The sequence below is a fragment of the Oculina patagonica genome, chromosome 4 (genome assembly GCF_052425735.1).
Source record: "Oculina patagonica isolate OP01 chromosome 4, crgOcupat, whole genome shotgun sequence".
NCBI classification, from domain to species: domain Eukaryota; kingdom Metazoa; phylum Cnidaria; class Anthozoa; order Scleractinia; family Oculinidae; genus Oculina; species Oculina patagonica.
In genome coordinates this window covers 24,921,931-24,939,560 of record NC_135761.1, presented here as the reverse complement: position 1 = coordinate 24,939,560, position 17,630 = coordinate 24,921,931, and the positions used below count along the sequence as shown (strand labels likewise).

General features: G+C 39.5%; 1 protein-coding gene and 1 long non-coding RNA gene across 6 annotated transcripts in view; one reads left to right on the top strand and one right to left on the bottom strand.

Annotated features, from left to right (window-relative positions):
* Positions 1–17,630, top strand: part of LOC144650012 (uncharacterized) — a 258,602-nt gene that overhangs the window by 113,757 nt on the left and 127,215 nt on the right. The window lies entirely within an intron of this gene.
* The window catches only part of LOC144649950 (uncharacterized), a 29,149-nt gene that overhangs the window by 6,316 nt on the left and 5,203 nt on the right, over positions 1–17,630 (bottom strand). For 3 of the 5 annotated variants that reach the window (XM_078509543.1, XM_078509546.1, XM_078509542.1), the window contains exons 2-10: positions 14,439–14,648; positions 13,674–13,886; positions 10,146–10,328; positions 9,133–9,312; positions 6,930–7,154; positions 6,023–6,190; positions 5,426–5,605; positions 1,275–1,493; positions 577–720 (exon numbers count right to left, since the gene is read on the bottom strand). In XM_078509543.1, the coding sequence (XP_078365669.1) occupies positions 577–720; positions 1,275–1,493; positions 5,426–5,605; positions 6,023–6,190; positions 6,930–7,154; positions 9,133–9,312; positions 10,146–10,328; positions 13,674–13,886; positions 14,439–14,648 (1,722 nt within the window). The remainder of the gene's footprint in view (positions 1–576; positions 721–1,274; positions 1,494–5,425; positions 5,606–6,022; positions 6,191–6,929; positions 7,155–9,132; positions 9,313–10,145; positions 10,329–13,673; positions 13,887–14,438; positions 14,649–17,630) is intronic. The other 2 variants (XM_078509544.1, XM_078509545.1) reach the window with 2 other exon arrangements.

The following is a 17,630-nucleotide window of genomic DNA, read 5'->3' as shown; positions in this document are numbered from 1 at the left end:
AAATATTTTTTGTTAAAAGCTTTAAGCTAGAATCGTTACTTAATTAATACCAATGATAATGATAATGATAACAGTTTATTTGTAGTATTTCCACTAAGTGGCTCTTATGAAAATACCTATATTACAGGAAAAATGAAACCAAGGCTAAGAAGCAAACAATGCATGATATTAAAATTTAAACTAATCACTAGACTACGAGCAGTCCCTATTTTTTCGCAGAGTCCGTCGAGCTTGAAGCGAATTTTTTTTTTCGAAGAGTCCGTCGAGCTTGAAGCAAAAAAAATCACGCGCGGGGGGAGGAGGTGGGGGCGAGGCGAGATTCGCTTCCAGCTCGACGGACTCTCTGCGAAAAAATGGGGACTGCTCGTAGTCTAACTAATCACAATTCAGTTTGTGAATTAAAGTATAATTATTAATTGCAATAAAATTCTAACCTAAGCTGCCTAAGTGTAAATTCGATTTAAAATTTAATAAAAAGCATGTACTGTGGATATCCAGTGACCTCTTCTTAGTTGCAGCAACTATCAACTTAATCTTTAATCCAAGTACAACAGATCAGGCAATCAATATACGTACCAGCCCAAGCAGACGGGCTAATGTGAAAGGCTGGACTGTCTCATCAGAACGTTTGTAGGATTCTCCCCAATAAACAGCCCATGGTGTCAGGTTTCCGCAACAAGCGCTCAACAAAATGAGCAAGATGAAGTAGATAATCAGTGTCTGCAGACACAAAAGATACAAAAAGAGTATGCAGAGTTCCATATTAAGCCTCCGCCACAGCTCGTCTCTCTTAAGGATACCCGAAATGAAAAATCGAAAGGACAACAGAATAACCAAAATTACTGAGTTTACATTCAAATACATTCTCAAACAGTAAACACCCCGATATAAGAACAAGTGGATTAAGAAAATTAGGCTAAAAAAAGCAAAAACAAGCTACTTCTGTTTTACCAGCCTCTCTCTAGATGGTAAGTGATGACTAGATAACTAGGTAACGTTTCGATTTCAAAGGTATTCAGCCACCACATTTCTTATTTTTGCTTTTTTATGAAAATATGTTACCAAACGACACTAAAACAATTGGGACTTTCCTTTTCTATGATTTGTTTTTCATATTCTCTCTAACTGATGTATAATTTGAAACAAGCCCCACATCTCTAAAAGCCGTAAGCCCACCGGGGGCGTAATACAGCCTTTAAGGTATGTGAGATATGCTTGCACAATGAGTCCGTGTTAGTTTAATTTCTATGGTGTCAAGGTGGTCTGCTACCTACCATCAGAGACCAGCTAGAAGATCGTCTAAAGAGCTTGTCAAAACTAAACACGGATGTCAAAGCCAAAAGAATGACCATCGCCCAGGAAAAGATTACGATTCCTCTGAAGAGAATTGTTTTTGAATCTGTAACGGCCCCAAAATTAAAGTACCCGTCGTCGAAAAGGACCGGAAAGTAAAAATACTTTAGTATGCACACCCATGCCGCAAACAGAAAGGCCTGGAAAGCAACAAAGAAATAATATGATGTTCAGTCACTGTTTGCAACAATGCGTACAGTATAAGGGATATTTTAAATTTTAACTCCTATGAAGAATTGGCAATTTATAGCAGGTGCGGATCTAGGGAGAGGGTGCAGGGTGCCCTCCCCTCGCTATGATACAACTGGTATTCTGCCAAAAAAAGTCAGTTACGCCACTCTTTAGTGGTACATCACGTCCTAAGAAAAATCCTTGATGCCCCCATGTAAAAAGTGAGCCATCACTCCAACTGGTATATGTTCCAAATGTAGACCAAAAATTGATTAAGCGATTGTGCAATAATTACCTGGAATGGGGAGGGGGGTCGGGAAATGGGTAAAATACGACCAAATTTAAGACATATCCCCTTCTTCTCTCACTAAGCAAAAATTTAATTTCAACTCCCCCTCATGATCACCCACTGATAATATTGAAAGAGCAATGTCGCGATATTTTAATTCATCTTACTGATAACTTCCAAATTAAAGAAAACCTCAAAGGAGTAGCCAAAACGCTAAATTAACCAAGGATGGTTTCGACTGACGAAGATTAAGACTGATTACGAGCGACAAACTTGAAAAACTTGCCAGTTTTTTTTTTTTTCAAGATGGGTTTCCGTGACGCAGCTCCTTTAAGGTCAACCCCCTACCCCACTCCCCTTCCCCCCATTAGATCAGGTATACCTAAGGCACAAACATTACTTCAACTGACTCTTCAACGTATGCGATCTCTCCATCGGAATCACTTGACTCTAATTCTGAAGTTGTGTCGTTTTCCGCGCCGACTTTGAACGCTTATGAAATTTTTTAATATTCAACCAAACGCTGCCAAACTTTGCGACTTTATCTAAAATTTATCGTGGCTGAATAATTTGGTAGGGTAGGTTGTTGTGTCAGGAACTTGACGTCACCATGGCTAACGCATTTTGACAGGCCATGTTTTCCCAAATTTGGAATTTTCGTGTTTCTATTAATGAAAAATAACTTTAAAGCAATTATTTTCACCTGTTTACGGGTTTTAAGCACACTTTTATTGGTTTTGAGTATTTTTCAGTAATTTTGGGCGGTTTTCTGACGTTTTGAAAATTTCGAAATCCAAGATGGGGGGGGCGGATCCAAGATGGCGGCTGTTTTGACATTATGATGTAATTGCTCACGTGATGTGACGTCATCATCCCACGTGACATATACCAAAAGATAGATTTTGGGACATACTATATATCCTGTAAGTTTCATTGTGATTGCTTTTAAAAATATTCTGGAAGTTACGGAGGGGGGGGGCGGAATCCGCCCCCCCCCCCCCCCGCGGTCTGAAAAGACCAAAAAAAAGCCCGGTCTGAATAGGTTAAATAAAAGAATAAGAATGAGAATTTTGAATGAATGAATAAAAAGGAAAATGCCCAGGAACATACGTCTGAACTTACAATTTCATGTTATTTACTGCTATAAAAAACTAATAACAAACTATTACAAAAATTATATAAAATTGAAAAGGCATCAGTTCACAAAACAGCGTTAATGACGTTCATTTCTGACACGTGGCAGAATGTAAGGGTTCCAAAGGCTCCTTGATCTGTGGGGTGGAAGCAGTTCGTGAAGGGGATGATCATGAGTACTATCATGGAAGAGTTTTCCTTTTTATTTCTCTTTTTTCGCTTTTGCATTCAAGAAGTTAAGGTGTTCTAGTTACACGTAGGTGATCTACGCGCAGTCTATTCCACTTTGTACTGGGAACATAACTCTTGCATAGACCATTCTTGAGAGGTTGAGAGGAGAAACTTTTCACTCGTTTAGCAATTTTAATTCTAATAGCTTTTTGACCACTTTTCCATTTAAAAGTTATGCCCCGCATATGTATGTATCAAGTAACTTTACATCCAAACACCCTCTCTCTAGATGTGACACTCCCCTATACCCCCCTCTGGTTTCCTAACACCCCCACCCCCAACCTCCGGGTAATCATTGCACCAGCCTCTACACATTGTCTTAGAACGAGCACTATAAAGGATAACAGTCAGAGAAATGCAATTTAAGGCATCATAATCCAAACCTAAAAAGTATGCCGTCGCATGCCTTTTGCTTTGTAAAGGAACTTAGTAGCACACATCTTTGGAACCAAAAGGAAAAATTACCACCCGAAATGTTAAGAAGGACTTTAAATAAAAACTGCGCTTGCACTGACAGAAAATTGAAAAATCAAATTCCTTCATTTTTTGCTCATTAATAGCTTTTAGGTAGATAAGAAACCTGATGTATTTTGTTCCCCCCAGAAGTCTTGTAATTTCGTGATCGGAGCCTCAAAGTGACACAATTTTCAACCCGAAATTCGCTATCGTTAACTCTCGCCGCGTTCACAAACAAAGCCACATTGAAAACTTTGGATGCTTTCTATCAACAGAGAAACTCTTTTCCATTCGCTAAAATATAATTTCAGGGCTTAAGCAAAACTCTTCGAACTGAAATAATTAAAAAGGTGGGAAATACTTTTCACGATACTAGAAAGTCGAATTAAACGGCAGCTTTCAACGGAATTATTTAATATGTGGTATAACTCCAAATTTTCTCAATTGTCGTTTAAACACACATGTAAATGTTTTTCTAAGACATACCTGAGAATTGGCTTGGGTTGTTGAAGGCAGCATATTTACCAATGCATCGTAGTCCCACAAAATGTTGTGATATCGATCAAAATAGCCTAACTTACAGCTAAACATTTCTTGGCTCCAAAATGCAACAAAGCAACTGTTAAGCGCGAAATTCCTTTTGCATCTTCATCCTTAGCAATTTTCCTTTATCGTGGTTCTTTTCTCTTGACGAAAGTGTGTACAGAACTCCAAAACGATCAATTTGTTTCCTCAAACTGCGTTGGCGGTGCTGGAGAATTGTTTTGCGTTATTTTAACTCCGTGACATTCTCGACCCCAGAGCTCTTACTGCGCAGACTCACTTACGTCACAATATCGTGTTTCATGTCACGTGTATTATGTCACGTAAGTCACAAATCTAATCTTGTGGCAAAATGGCGGAGAGGTTTTGCGATCAAAAGGGACCTTAATTGACCCAGGTTGGCCTTTTTATCTCACTCTTTCGTTGAAAAGGGAATTTTGCAATGGAACATTCGGCAAGAAGAAGGAAAGACGAGCATTTGGGGTTAAAACATTCATTATCGTGGCGTTTGGCAATTAGAAGTATTTACACAGTTTACGGTCAAGCTGTGAAAATTTGCCGAAGTTTGATGCCCTCTAAGTGAGAATCTTTTCAATAACCCAAGCCAATTCTCAGGTATGTTTAATAAGAATATCTGTATGCATGTTTGAGCGAGAATTGAAAAAAAATAATGTTAAACCACATGCTAAATACTGCCGTTGAAAATTACTATTTCATTCAAATTTTTGTTATCGTAAAAAGCATTCCTCGTCAGTTCATTTTTGTCAGTTGTAAGAGTTGCGATAAAGCCCTGAAATTATATTCTAGCGAAAGAAAAAGAGTTTTTATGTAGATAGGAAGTGACCAAATTTCTCTGCGCGGTTTTGTAAGTGAACGCGAGGAGTGTTCATAATAGCTAATTTCGGGTTTAAAAGTTAGGAAATTTGTGACTTCGACCACCGAAATCGATTTTCTTTGTTTTCTTAAAATTAGAAGACCTCTAGGGGAAACAAACTACATCAGGTTTCTGATCTACCTTAAAGGTTATAATGAGCAAAAAAAGAAGAAAAATCGATTTCCAATTTCTGCCAGGAAATCAAATTCTTGCTCGGCCGTTCGTAAAAGTCACTCTTAAGTTTTTTTTTAGTTCTGCGTTTTTTGGTTAGGAATTGCTTTGTACCTTCGCCGTGTATAGCTTTTGGCAATAGTATAAGGACTACAGTTCTAGTCTTACAAACTTACATGTATGCAAATAACAACAGGACTTACAATTTCTGCCAATTTCACATAAAACATCGGGGATCGCAAGTATTTGGTGTTGACATCTCCAGCTCGTCTCTGGTAAGGTCCATGGTGGAGGGATGTCTCCTGCGCTCTCTGGGTCAGATACAACTTGAAGCTCAACACCATATCCACGACGAACACTATACAGCATAAAAATCCGCAGGCCTGTCAAAGACAAACAAAAGGAGAGGGTACTGAAGCATGCGCTTGACGAATTTGAGGACAATGTTAATTTCTAATTTTAGATGAACTTTTTTTTAAAAAGAGCTTTTTTACTTAAAATAAGGTGGCAAAGTGGGAAGGGGAGGAGTGGCAAAATATGTTACCCTCTTGGATTTTTTTACAAAAAGAAAAAACTACAAAGTACCTAGTGGGAAGGAGATTACCACGATAGAGATAATGGAAAAAAGGAATCAGTCACCAATGATAGTGAGGGCGTTCAGGCCACATAAAAGAAGGCTACGCAAAGCGTGTTCAGCCTTACAGAAATTTCCTACAAAACACTTGAAAAACAGCAAAGAAAAACTCTTGTGATTTCCTAAAAAAAACGTATCAGTGTATTAAATTCTGCTGTATACTTACTAGTCCTATCTGAAGGGCTAATATGTTAAGCTTGACTGACTTTAGAAAAATTTCGTCATAGAATCTTAACACAATATTTTCACGCTTTTTCAGTTCGACAGCCCGCGGTGTCAGGTTTCCACAAGAAGCGATCAATAAAATGGACAAGATGAAGTAGATAATAACTGTCTGCAAGAATCATTAAAGATAAAAAAAAGTTACTATAACGACAGCAAAGTAAGAATAGACCACAACAGAGTTTAGCTTTCACACTGTCCTTCCTAAAGGAGGGGAGGAATGCAGGATTGGGAGGGGGCGCGAAATAGAGCATCGGTGACGAACTGTTTGTGAAGAATAACGAAGTCACTCGTTCGCGCAGTCACTCGCTCGCCCCTCGCCTTCAATTCCTTCTGTTATTCTTCACAACTCGCGAATAAGAATGAAGGTCATGTTTCCAGTCCATTATGAGTTTTGAACAACTCTTCTTAGTTTTAAAGGAAAAAATATATGGGGTCTAAAAAATTACTTGATGCTGAACTTTGAAATCTCTCCTTGCTTCTGCGAGTGTTTTTATAAACTTGAATTTAAATTATCTTAGATGCCACAAGAGAAATCTTGTACTTTTTGCACTCTTTGAAATATTTTCAGTAAACAAGTCTAGTAAAGCTTCAGCAGGCTGCTGAATATAATCTAATCCAGCAGCTACCAGTTAAAAAACGAGCCATTTTGTAACAAATGTAGGCGGTTTTGCTGGGCGATCTTTCCATTTTTACTCGCACCATGCTTCCTCGATCTTACCAATCCAACATGGCGGCTAAAATACTCTATCGAAATATTCAGCACTCACTTGTCAAAAACATTCGCCTGCTATACAGGCCATTTTGTGATAAGTTTGAATAATGGTAAGAGGAACTAAATCGTAACCTACCGTCAGAGTCCAAGGAGAAGAGCGGCTGCAAAATTTGTCAAAACTTAACGCGGATGTCAAAGCTAAAAGAATGACCATCACCCAAGATAGGATTGTGACTCCTTTAAAGAAATCTACTTTGGAATCTTCGGGTTGCCGTGCATAAAAGAATGGGACATCCGGATGTGTACGTGTTATGTCTGCAAAGTACTTTACGATGCACACCCATGCCGCAAACAGTAAAGCCTGCAAAGTATAAAGAAGGGTTTATACGTGCAGTTTTTATGTGACAAATATATTTGATCGTCATGATCGTGTAAAACATTTGTTTGTCAGCAGTTCAAAGTTTAGTGCGCCAGTAACGAGCAATTTTCCTATATATGTGACAACAAAAGCTAACACACCAGCTTGTCTACAAATATATTTGCCACATAAAATCTGATTAATTTTTATCATCTACACGAGCAAACAAAGATGTTCACAGAAAAATTGCTTGTGTACTAGGCTTGAACTAAAGTAATGCTGCCGACTCAACAATTCTTATATCCTGCATCATCACCACCCGTGAAGCCTAACGATTCTCTTAAACTTTTTAACTGCGCTGCGCAGTTCTTGCTCTGCGTTTCTTGCTCTGCGCGTTGTTTATTTTTTATTTTTTATTTTTTTAAATACGCACGCAGTTCATGTTCTGCACTTAGTTTTTTTTAACTGCGCACGCAGTTCATGTTCTGCACTTAGTTTTTTTTAACTGCCCACTCAGTACTTTTTTAACTGCGCCGCAGTTCATGTTCTGCACTAACTTTTATTTTCTCAATGACCATACTGATGCCCCGCTCGGCCAGACTCGGGTCACGCAATGTTTAAAAGCTATAAATCACTTACTAATGGGAAATTTTCAAATGCTTTGGTCTTTAATAAGAATGTTTAGCGTAAGATGTCCGATTTTGAAGCGTTTTACTCAAAGAAAATTCACGATTTTCATGCGTCCAAAGAAAAATATATTTCCGCGGGCTAAAATCTCTAACTAAATACCATTACGTTGGTCTCAAAGAATGTGCTGACATGACAGGTTTCACTTTCCATCGGCTAGACATCGAGTCACGTAATGTTTTAAATTAATCAGCTTAAAAAAGATTGATAGATAATCTAATTGTTCGAGTCTCAAGTCTATGCTCGAGTTTCGTTCTCGAGGTATCCTTTTAAGGACGTTCGCGCGAAAATTTTCTACTCGATAGATTTTTTTCTTGCGGTCAGATAATGAGTGACTTATGTCAGAAATGCCAAAAAAAGTTGGGATCACCGAATTCGTTTCAGAGAATTAGCTTGTACAAAATAAAATAAACTGATTTTGAAAAATTGGCGCACGCAATGCAGCATGGGTTACAGGGTTTATAGTTAAAAATACTAAAGATGCGTAAACGGAGGCAAACGACCTTGGGCATATTTAGTAAGTTCGTCTGTTGCGTAAATTATTCCTAATGTTGCCATCCTTTTTGTAAGACTTAACCCTGAAAGAGGCACTTGAAACCGTCGTACGGCAAAAAAAAAAAAAAGAAAAGCTCAAAAGCGGAATTCGAACGTGCCTGGGACAAAAAAATCAAACTCTTAATCGATAGATTTTTCATTTTCTAGCAAAACGTAGATAATCGTTTACAAAAGTGATCCGTTACGAAAAAAAGTAGGGGTAACCGAGAGCAAAGAGGGAGAGAGCAAACTTACCACAACGGCTACCGACCCTACATCTGTTTTGTACGTTTTCCCGGCGCGCGTTCGATGCAAGACGTGGCATGACGCTGCGACACGAATTACGTGCGCAGTAAGGATGCTTATAAACAATTGGCGCGAACGTCCTTAGGGTTATCTACTGAAATAAAACCTGCACTGAGATTTTTGTCAAACTTGTGCAATTGATTCTTTATGTTATAGGAACTTAAATTTTGAAAGTGGATTTCTCAACAAAAAGAATGCAGCCAAATTACAACTGTTCTTTTTTTGCAATGGCCTTCCTGTAGTCGTTTTATTAATATTACATTATTTTGTCCTGTTTGCCTTTCATAAGAGCTCAGTGATTCGCATCTTCAAAACTATATTAAAGAACACTTTTTTCTTTGAAGTTTTCTAGAGTGGCAATTTATTCACACCGTCCCCCGCTCCTAGCTTCAGATGCACATTAAAATAGGGTATGCATATTAACAAGCGTATACAAATAGCAACAAGGACTTACAATTTCTATCAATTTCACATAAAACACCGGGGACCGTAAATAGTCCGTGTTGATATCCCAGGCCCGTCTCTTGGGAGAACCTTGGTCGGGGGGTGTCTCCTGCGCTCGCTGGGTCTGAAAAAACTTGTAGGTTAACACCATATCCACGAGGAACATAATGCAGGATAAAAATCCAAATGCCTGTCAAGATGAAGCACAGTTAGTACTTTCTGGGCCATGTGCGTTTTAGGGGGTTTAACCCTCGGACGAGCAGAGAAATTCATACTCCCACCGTGGTAACAGGGAAATGGAATCCCTCCACAGGGTTTTCGATATATTAACGCGTAGCGAAAGTATTTTTGTACTGAGTAGAAAGCCCTCAGCTTACTCTTCAAGATGACATAATTTTTTTGGGTGGTGACGTCGAATGGCGTCATATAACGTCATAAGAGCAGCCATCTTGGATCCGTCATCTTGAATTTCACCATTTTCTCAGAAAGTCAGAAAATAGCGGAAATTAATGCAAAAACAAACCAGGATGGCCAGACTGGCATGTAATTATGGCTTTGCCACCATGGCAACGTCAAAAATCATGGACACATGGTTACATATCAAAATTTCCACAAGAGATGAATGAACAGCTACTGAACGTTTTAGTATCATGTAGTATTTGCTGCTTCTTTCACGAAAAAAAAACCTCAAGATGGAGAAATCGACTCCCCTCCCCCCTCCCATGTACGTCCGAAGGTTAAGCAAGGACAACGTTGTTTGAAAAACTGAATTAAAAAAATCAGCATGTGAATGAAATGCATGAACAGTATGAAGCATGACACAAATCGTTTTGGTTTGTTGTTTAGATAAAAAAAGAACAGTTTGTAATTCATCGTCTTTCCAATCGTACCAATCAATTTGTTTTAAGATCGATATTCACGTGAGTTCCGAAAGTAGTTCACATTCACTTGTACTGAACATTCTCCTCTTGACAAATTAGCGTTTATGTAGTTTGGTAGCAAATAGATAATAAAACAACATACCGAGGCGACGCCAAGGGAAACGACAAATGGCCTGATCCTGTTTGTAACTTTATCTAGATCTGCAGACCCCTTATTGTCTTTAGTATACTTCTGCAACCAGTTTCCCAAGAAAGCAGTACGATACACCAGTTTTCCAGTATAGGCGAGCAGCAATGCAAACATGATGAAGTAAAATATCAAGGACTGCAATTTACAAAAATATTAACAATTGACTCAGAATATGTAGTCTTAGTATAATTTACAGAGGTGAATTCAATTCTGATTGGTCGAGAAGCTCGGCCTATGTCGCAATATTCACCGCGCTAGGCGGTGAATATAGCATCTCAAGGTTTGGCCACTAAGCCATGCCACGTTTGCAATCCAGGCCAGTGAGCATGGCGAGATTTGCTGAATGAAAATTTCCCTCGTTTAAAAGAAATCACTCCAAGTCCTGGATATTTAAAACATTGAGGATTTTGCAATTTAACTACCAAGGCTTTTGGACCGTAAAATATTTTCAAGAGATGGTTTTCAAGGCATTAGAATTGATCGTAAACATGGTGGTTTTGGAGATCACACGCCGGGCCATGTACTCAGTCAGATCGACTGTCAAAACATTATTTAGTTCTCTTCTCACTGGAGCTAGTAATTTTAAGAGGATTCACACGTACAATTGCTCAGAAGTCACCAACGATTTAACAAAGGTACCAGATATGTATCTTTTTCGTAGTGTTTGTTTTGTTCCGTCTTCTTGCTAAAACTTGAGTGTAAATTATGATTTCAATCGATGAATTAAAGTTGGTTTACACGTATGCAAGCTAGCACTTGTGTTTTTTGTGTTCGTGTTTTCTGTTGTTAATTTGCAGTTTTTGATATTCACCTCTGAAAATTATATTAAAACAATTCGCCTCGGGCTCAGTGATTATTCGGCGAATAATTGTTAAATACTTTAAGCTGATTCCCGGTCCATGCTGTACACTCTCGTGATTTGGTTTGTTTTCGTATTTTTTTTAAATTTTGACTTCGTTAATACCACACACTTGGTAATAAAATACATGAAGTTTGAGTTTACTAAACAATACTCCTGAACTGAAACGTCGGTTTAAAAAATCGTTGAGGTTACTCTACTCGAGGATTTCTGACGTAATAATAAACGAAAAAGAAAGAAAGGTTTCCCAGAATTTTCATTTTGGCAAGTGATCATTCTTTCCGGCGAAAGAGACTCATAAAACATTGCAGGAGGAGATTGCGGAGCACGGACTGGAAATCACCTTAACCTAAAACATGTACGTCGGAGAGATAAACTCGATAAATGTATCTCATTAGTTCCATTTTGGTACTGAAGCAGTATAACTGTCTACCTTTGCAATTGCAAGACTTGCTGTATTTGGGCGATCCCACTGGATGGGACAAAATTAATTATAAAACAAAATACTATAATTAAAGACAGAGACTGTACGGACAGTTACTCGAGTTTCACGCACGAAGCGATCATCAGACTACGTGAAACTCGAGTAACTGAGTAACACGAGTAACACGCTTCGCGCGTGAAACTCGAGTAACTGTCCGTACCGTCTCTGTCTTTAATTATAGTGTTCCGCTCTGTCTGCATAGATTTACATCGAGCACTTCTACGATTGTGTGAAACCTTTTACATTTTTCTTTGTTTATAAAACAAAATAAAAACATATATATTAAAGTAACCAGCTAATACTACTACAAACACCATGTGACGTTTGTACTCGTTTCGCGTGTTATTTATCCTCTACTGATTGGATGGATGGTTGGTCGGATGGATGGATGGATGGATGGATGGATGGATGGATGGATGGATGGATGGATGGATGGATGGATGGATGGATGGATGGATGGAAGGATGGATGGATGGATGGATGGAAGGATGGGTAGGTGGATGGATGGATGGATGGATGGATGGATGGATGGATGGATGGATGGATGGATGGATGGATGGATGGATGGATGGATGGAAGGATGGATGGATGGATGGATGGATGGATGGATGGATGGATGGATGGATGGATGGATGGATGGATGGATGGATGGATGGATGGATGGATGGATGGATGGATGGATGGATGGATGGAAGGATGGATGGATGGATGGATGGATGGATGGAAGGATGGGTAGGTGGATGGATGGATGGATGGATGGATGGAGGGAGGGAGGGATGATCACTTGATGAGTTTCAACAGTTCGCTGTTTTGATTCTCATTCAGAGAGACAGATGTCCTCTTGATCATCCTTTCGGCCCTTCGGCGAAAAATCTTTCGTTCTCTCCTCACATTCTCCTGCCGCGCTTTTTGATTTGCTGGGCTCAAGATGGACAAACGAACTTTAGAAGAAGCCTGTTGTCTTTCTTGCCGAACAGTTTCGTCTAAGTTTTTCCTATTCTCACGCAAAGCTAACAATTTCCTTCGAACTAGCTTGCATTCGCCGCACATGTCTTCTCCATTTTCAGACATTCCTTGCTGCTTTCGAGGTTTGTGCCATAACTTGCACTTTCACTGCACCTACGTGTCTCCATGGCCACTCCTCTAGTTTGACAATCGATGTTTGAATGCGAATGTCTGCATCAATGGCATCGTAATCCACTATGCCAGGGCACATCACGAACCCAGAATTCGCTCGTAATTTACAAATCACACGTTCTACTGCCTTGTTGTCACTCAAATCGATGTCTCCTTCTTCGAGTGTTTTGTACACGAAGACTTGGAATTTGTAATGTCCTGTAGGAGTAAAGAGCACTCGAACCGGTCGAAAACTTCCGATGATTTCTCTGTAGCACTTTTCCTTTTTAGGAAAGATACTGAGACTTACACTGTTTTTATGTTCGGTTAAAACTTCCATTTCACAATGCAGTGAGCCATCGAGGTGAGAAATTCTCGCCTCGAGGTCTTGCAAGGTCTACACGTCGTTCGATTTACGAAGTTCTTCGAATGCCTTTTCATTTGAACGTTCGCTTGAGTCTTTTTAGACAGAACGCTCTTCAAAGCTGTTACGACAAGTCTTGGACTTTTTCTCTGGGCTTTTACAGTGGGAGAAACGGATGGTCCAGATTCTTCGCCGGGCGACGAATCTTCAATTCCACGCTTTTCTCCTCTCGAATGAGGACTTTGTAAACTCTCTGAAGAAACACTACTTGCACTACTTGCTGGCTCGTCACTTGTAATTCCGAATTCTAAACGCCTGTATATTGCGCGTGGAAGAGACATATTGAATATTCAATAGCCTTCTACGCGCTCCGCCATTGTGATTAAAATTTCTCTTTCACTTACAACCTCAGAGCGAGGCTAAGCTGAATGCGGACGTTTTGGAAACAGACTTCCGGTGAATCTATAAATAACTTTTCTGTCTTTGACATATCCCTGCTAACGCCCCTAAGTACCTCTCTGTCCCCTTATCATCTCTTGATGGATGGATGAAACGCGTACGTGATAGCTAGTAAATGATTGTGAGTAGTTCCAGTCTACAAATTAACTGGTTTAACAACAGTAATGCGGTGTTCTCCCTCTTTTTACGGAAACTTACCATTGCAGTGAACACAGACGGCCGTCTCCATTTGCAAAACGAAGGGACGCTGAACGTTTTTATTACCAGACAAAGAATAACCATCACCCAGCAAAATATTGCGATAAAGTTAAAGTATCTGGCTTCTTTGTCATCGGTTTGGTAATCAGGGTAAAGTTGATAAAAGTCATCCAAGTATTTCACGACACTTGCCCATGCACAGAGAAGAACGACCTGCAAAACGAGAAATCAGTTCAACATACGACCCTGATACACTGCAAAGTATACTGCAAAGTATCCAAACAAGACATGTAAACTCTACGTTAATACGTTGTGTCGAGCACAAGCGAAAAAAACGCCCGATCTTATTGGTGCAGAAAACATAATCTTTACGACACCGATCGTGTCCTTAAAACAGATTTGTGGCTCTCTCGTAATAAAGCTGTGACATGTACAGTCTCTGACGCAACCGGACAAACAGATCTGTGATAAGACACAGCACACCTTCCAGCAACATTAATTCAGGGCCCGGCGTCACAAAAATAAAATGCAAGTTATCAACATCTCCAAATAGAATTTCAAACCTTGTCCTTCCGGGGCGAACATTGTGAGAGTAAAAACATATCTTGCCATTATCATCCAGATCAAACCTTATTTTTGATCTTGTTCAACTCAATAGCAACATCGCTTCAATTTCTACTCGAACATAATAAACTAACACTACATTAGAGGCAAGGTCGTTCCCATGCAGAGCCTGTCCTTTTTTCCAAAAAATGCAGTACTTACAAATTCTGCTATTTTAATGTAGCACAGAGGAGACTTAAGAAAATCGGTGTCAATAGTCAGGTCCAGTCCCTGCCCAGCCTGAGGTTGTTCTTGATGACCAGGAGTACTTTGATCATAAACCCGTTGTCCAGGTTGCACTGGTTGATCAGGAGGAGCCTGGGTCTGAATATCCGGTGTGACCGGAAGTTGAACTGGACGGCCGTTATCCATCTGGGATAAAAAAGAAGTAAAGTTGTATGACGCAAATTAATTAAATACTTCAGTCGAGGAAGGGAAGGACATCTGGGTAATGTATCAGTCAAGTTCCAACACCCCTCCCCTGACATTCTCCGGGCAATTCACTTGGGTTAAGCTCCGTACAGCGGAGAATCTTACGCAAAACGTACGCCATGTCGGGCATTTGACCATCGTAGAAACACTTGTCAGTGGTCAGCTCAAGCTAAAGGATTTCGTAATCTATTCATGTTAACTACGAATGTTTACATTACTCACATCATTCCACGATTCCAGCTCTGCCTTATTTGTTATGGTATCTTTTTACCTTTATCGATAAACATTCTGTGACAGAAGAGCGATTTTTTAATGTGTTATGTAAGAAACCTTGGATCAATTTAGGTTTCTGGAAAACTGCTCACCTACCCCTCCCCAAACCTAACATTAACCCTTACTTATCGCTTTGGGCAAAATGTTAGGTTTGGGGAGGGGTAGGTTCTCAGATAGAAAGCGCGATTTCAGGCTACAGGGCGCGAAATCAAACATCAGTGTTTTCTTCTTTTTGATTCCCTTTTGTCTTTAAAATCCGAAAAGGGCCGTACTCAGTACGTCCTGTGTCAGTTTTCACACATGCTAGGAAGACGTACTCAGTACGTCCTCAGTTAAAGTATTTGTATGCACATTAACGCATAGCGTAAACACAATCTAACGGCATATAAAAATACTTATGGGGGCCTGGTAAAGACTTGTACATTTGGTGACAGATACAACACCAGAAAGCCTTCAACCTTCTTGCTCATTTCCCAAAACACATGCTATCCGCCATCTAGGATTTGCGACAAGTGATTCTTCGGTGAATTATGTGCTTGTTTCATTCTTTTTTAGCTTGAAACTGGCAAGCAATGAGCAGAATTAATGTAAACGAATCTCCAGAGAGATCGTGGAACAATTCTGACATCGAGGAAGATATTTCTGGCGATGAATTCGACAACGGAATGAAGATTATTTGGACGGGTGTAAAAGCTCAGACCATTGACCTTTTCACATGCTTCCGAGGAAGGATGAGTTTTTATTGTTGTTCTATCATGAGTTTTTAATGTATGTTTGGTTAAAATTTGATTTATGTAGCTCAAACCTGTTTAAAACGTTAAATATATCAACATATTATACAAATTTGCAAAATACTCATTTTTTGTCCGCACTCAGGTGGAAAAATGGCGCGCAGCAAAGGGGTTAACGCTATGTGAAGCCTTTACCGGTGGGTTATTTGACCGTCTAAACTGTCGCCAAAGCGGAGAATTTACCAATTTTTTCTCAAAAGTCAAGTGGCGGCCCCCAGGGTGAGGAGGGAAGGGGGTTGCCCGAGCGGAGGGATATAAGAAAATGTTCCTTTTTTCCTTGTTTACCATCTGAGTTCCCTTTGTCAAGGCTCACGTAAGACCTTTTAATAGCAACGGAAACGCTAAAGATTAGGCTAATATCACAATAAGAAAGCTGTATAGGTTGCCTGAGTACGTGATCTAATAATGAGATGCTAAGTGAAGCGCTTGCGTTACTTAGTGTTGATTTATTACAGGTTTTTAGCGCGTGGAGCGGCTCATTCATAGTGGCTACGGTCATATCTACGACGTAACTAAATTTTAACTATAGTTAGTCTCAAGCTACGTGACGTCATACCTAACTTAGTGCTTTCTGTCGTCTTTGCGGTCACACCAATGCACGCCAGTTAACTATAGTTAGTTCTGATTAGGTTGTGAATAATTTCATGGTATTTTAATAAGTTCATGACAGCCCTTGTTGTTTATTTGTGTCCAGTTGTTCCTCTATTTTTCTATTTTTGCACGGCATTTCGGCGTTGAAGAAAATAAAATGAAGACAAGTAAGGATGCTAGAAACCGAAGAATTCAAGCTTTATTTTTGCTAACATTGATGATATGTAATTTCTTGGCATGTTGTTTTTCTTGTTTTCCTTCCCTTGACGCTTTGTTTTGCATATTTATGTTCATCTCGCACGTGTGAAAAGAATTGTCGCATTCTGATTGGCTTTTCGTTTGTAAACTTAAGACTAACCCATGAACCTTGCTTGGGTATAACTATAGTTAGTGTGTATTGTTTTGGATCAGCGAGGCGTAAATTTCCTAACTATATATACTTAGGGCGAACAGAGAAGCGGTCACATTACCGAAATAGCTAACTATAGTTAACGCCATCCTAACTATAGTTAGCAGTCTAGATGTGACCGCAGCCAATATCTTTCTTTTTTGCATTCTTAGACCAGTACACGCTTTTTCCGACAACCTTACGCGAAATAGCTACTTCCCGTATTGAAACGTGATCAAGCCGAAAGTACGTGTAAACACGTCACGCACCTATTCTAGCATGCATTTACATTTATACACTGCGATCCGTCCATTCATCCACAGCCGACTCGAGTACGTTTTGCAAGCGACTTTGAAGAAGTTAGTAAAATAATTTACTAAAGACAAAAGTTGCAAAATGCGGCTCGTTTTGAAGGAAAAACTGTTAAACAAAGATCGATCAAAATTCTTTCAAAATGTACGCCGTGTAAGATCCAATGCATCCAAGCATCAATTTCGTCAAATGTAAACGATTTTAATTCTGGGGTTTAAAAAGCCCTGTTTACAAGGTAACCCTTCCGATTCCCTTTAGCTAGTGCTAGCGTTACCCTAGAGGGTAATGGACAACCCTGATTTTCACAGCTAAGGCTACTTTCGCCTTCTGCTCGAGCGAGACAACTGACAAGCTAGTCACCCTATTGTTGGTGACTTGATAAACAAAACACTTAACGGATAACACGTACGCTTAGTGTCAAAATCGATTTTTGCTTAATTTACGTAGTTTGGCTGTTAGAGTAAAATCGCCGGTATTTCTAAGTTCCCTGAAACCCCAGATAGTATTTAACGGCAAAATAATACCGAACAAATGACTGGCATTCGCCGAATATTTTATAATGAGAGA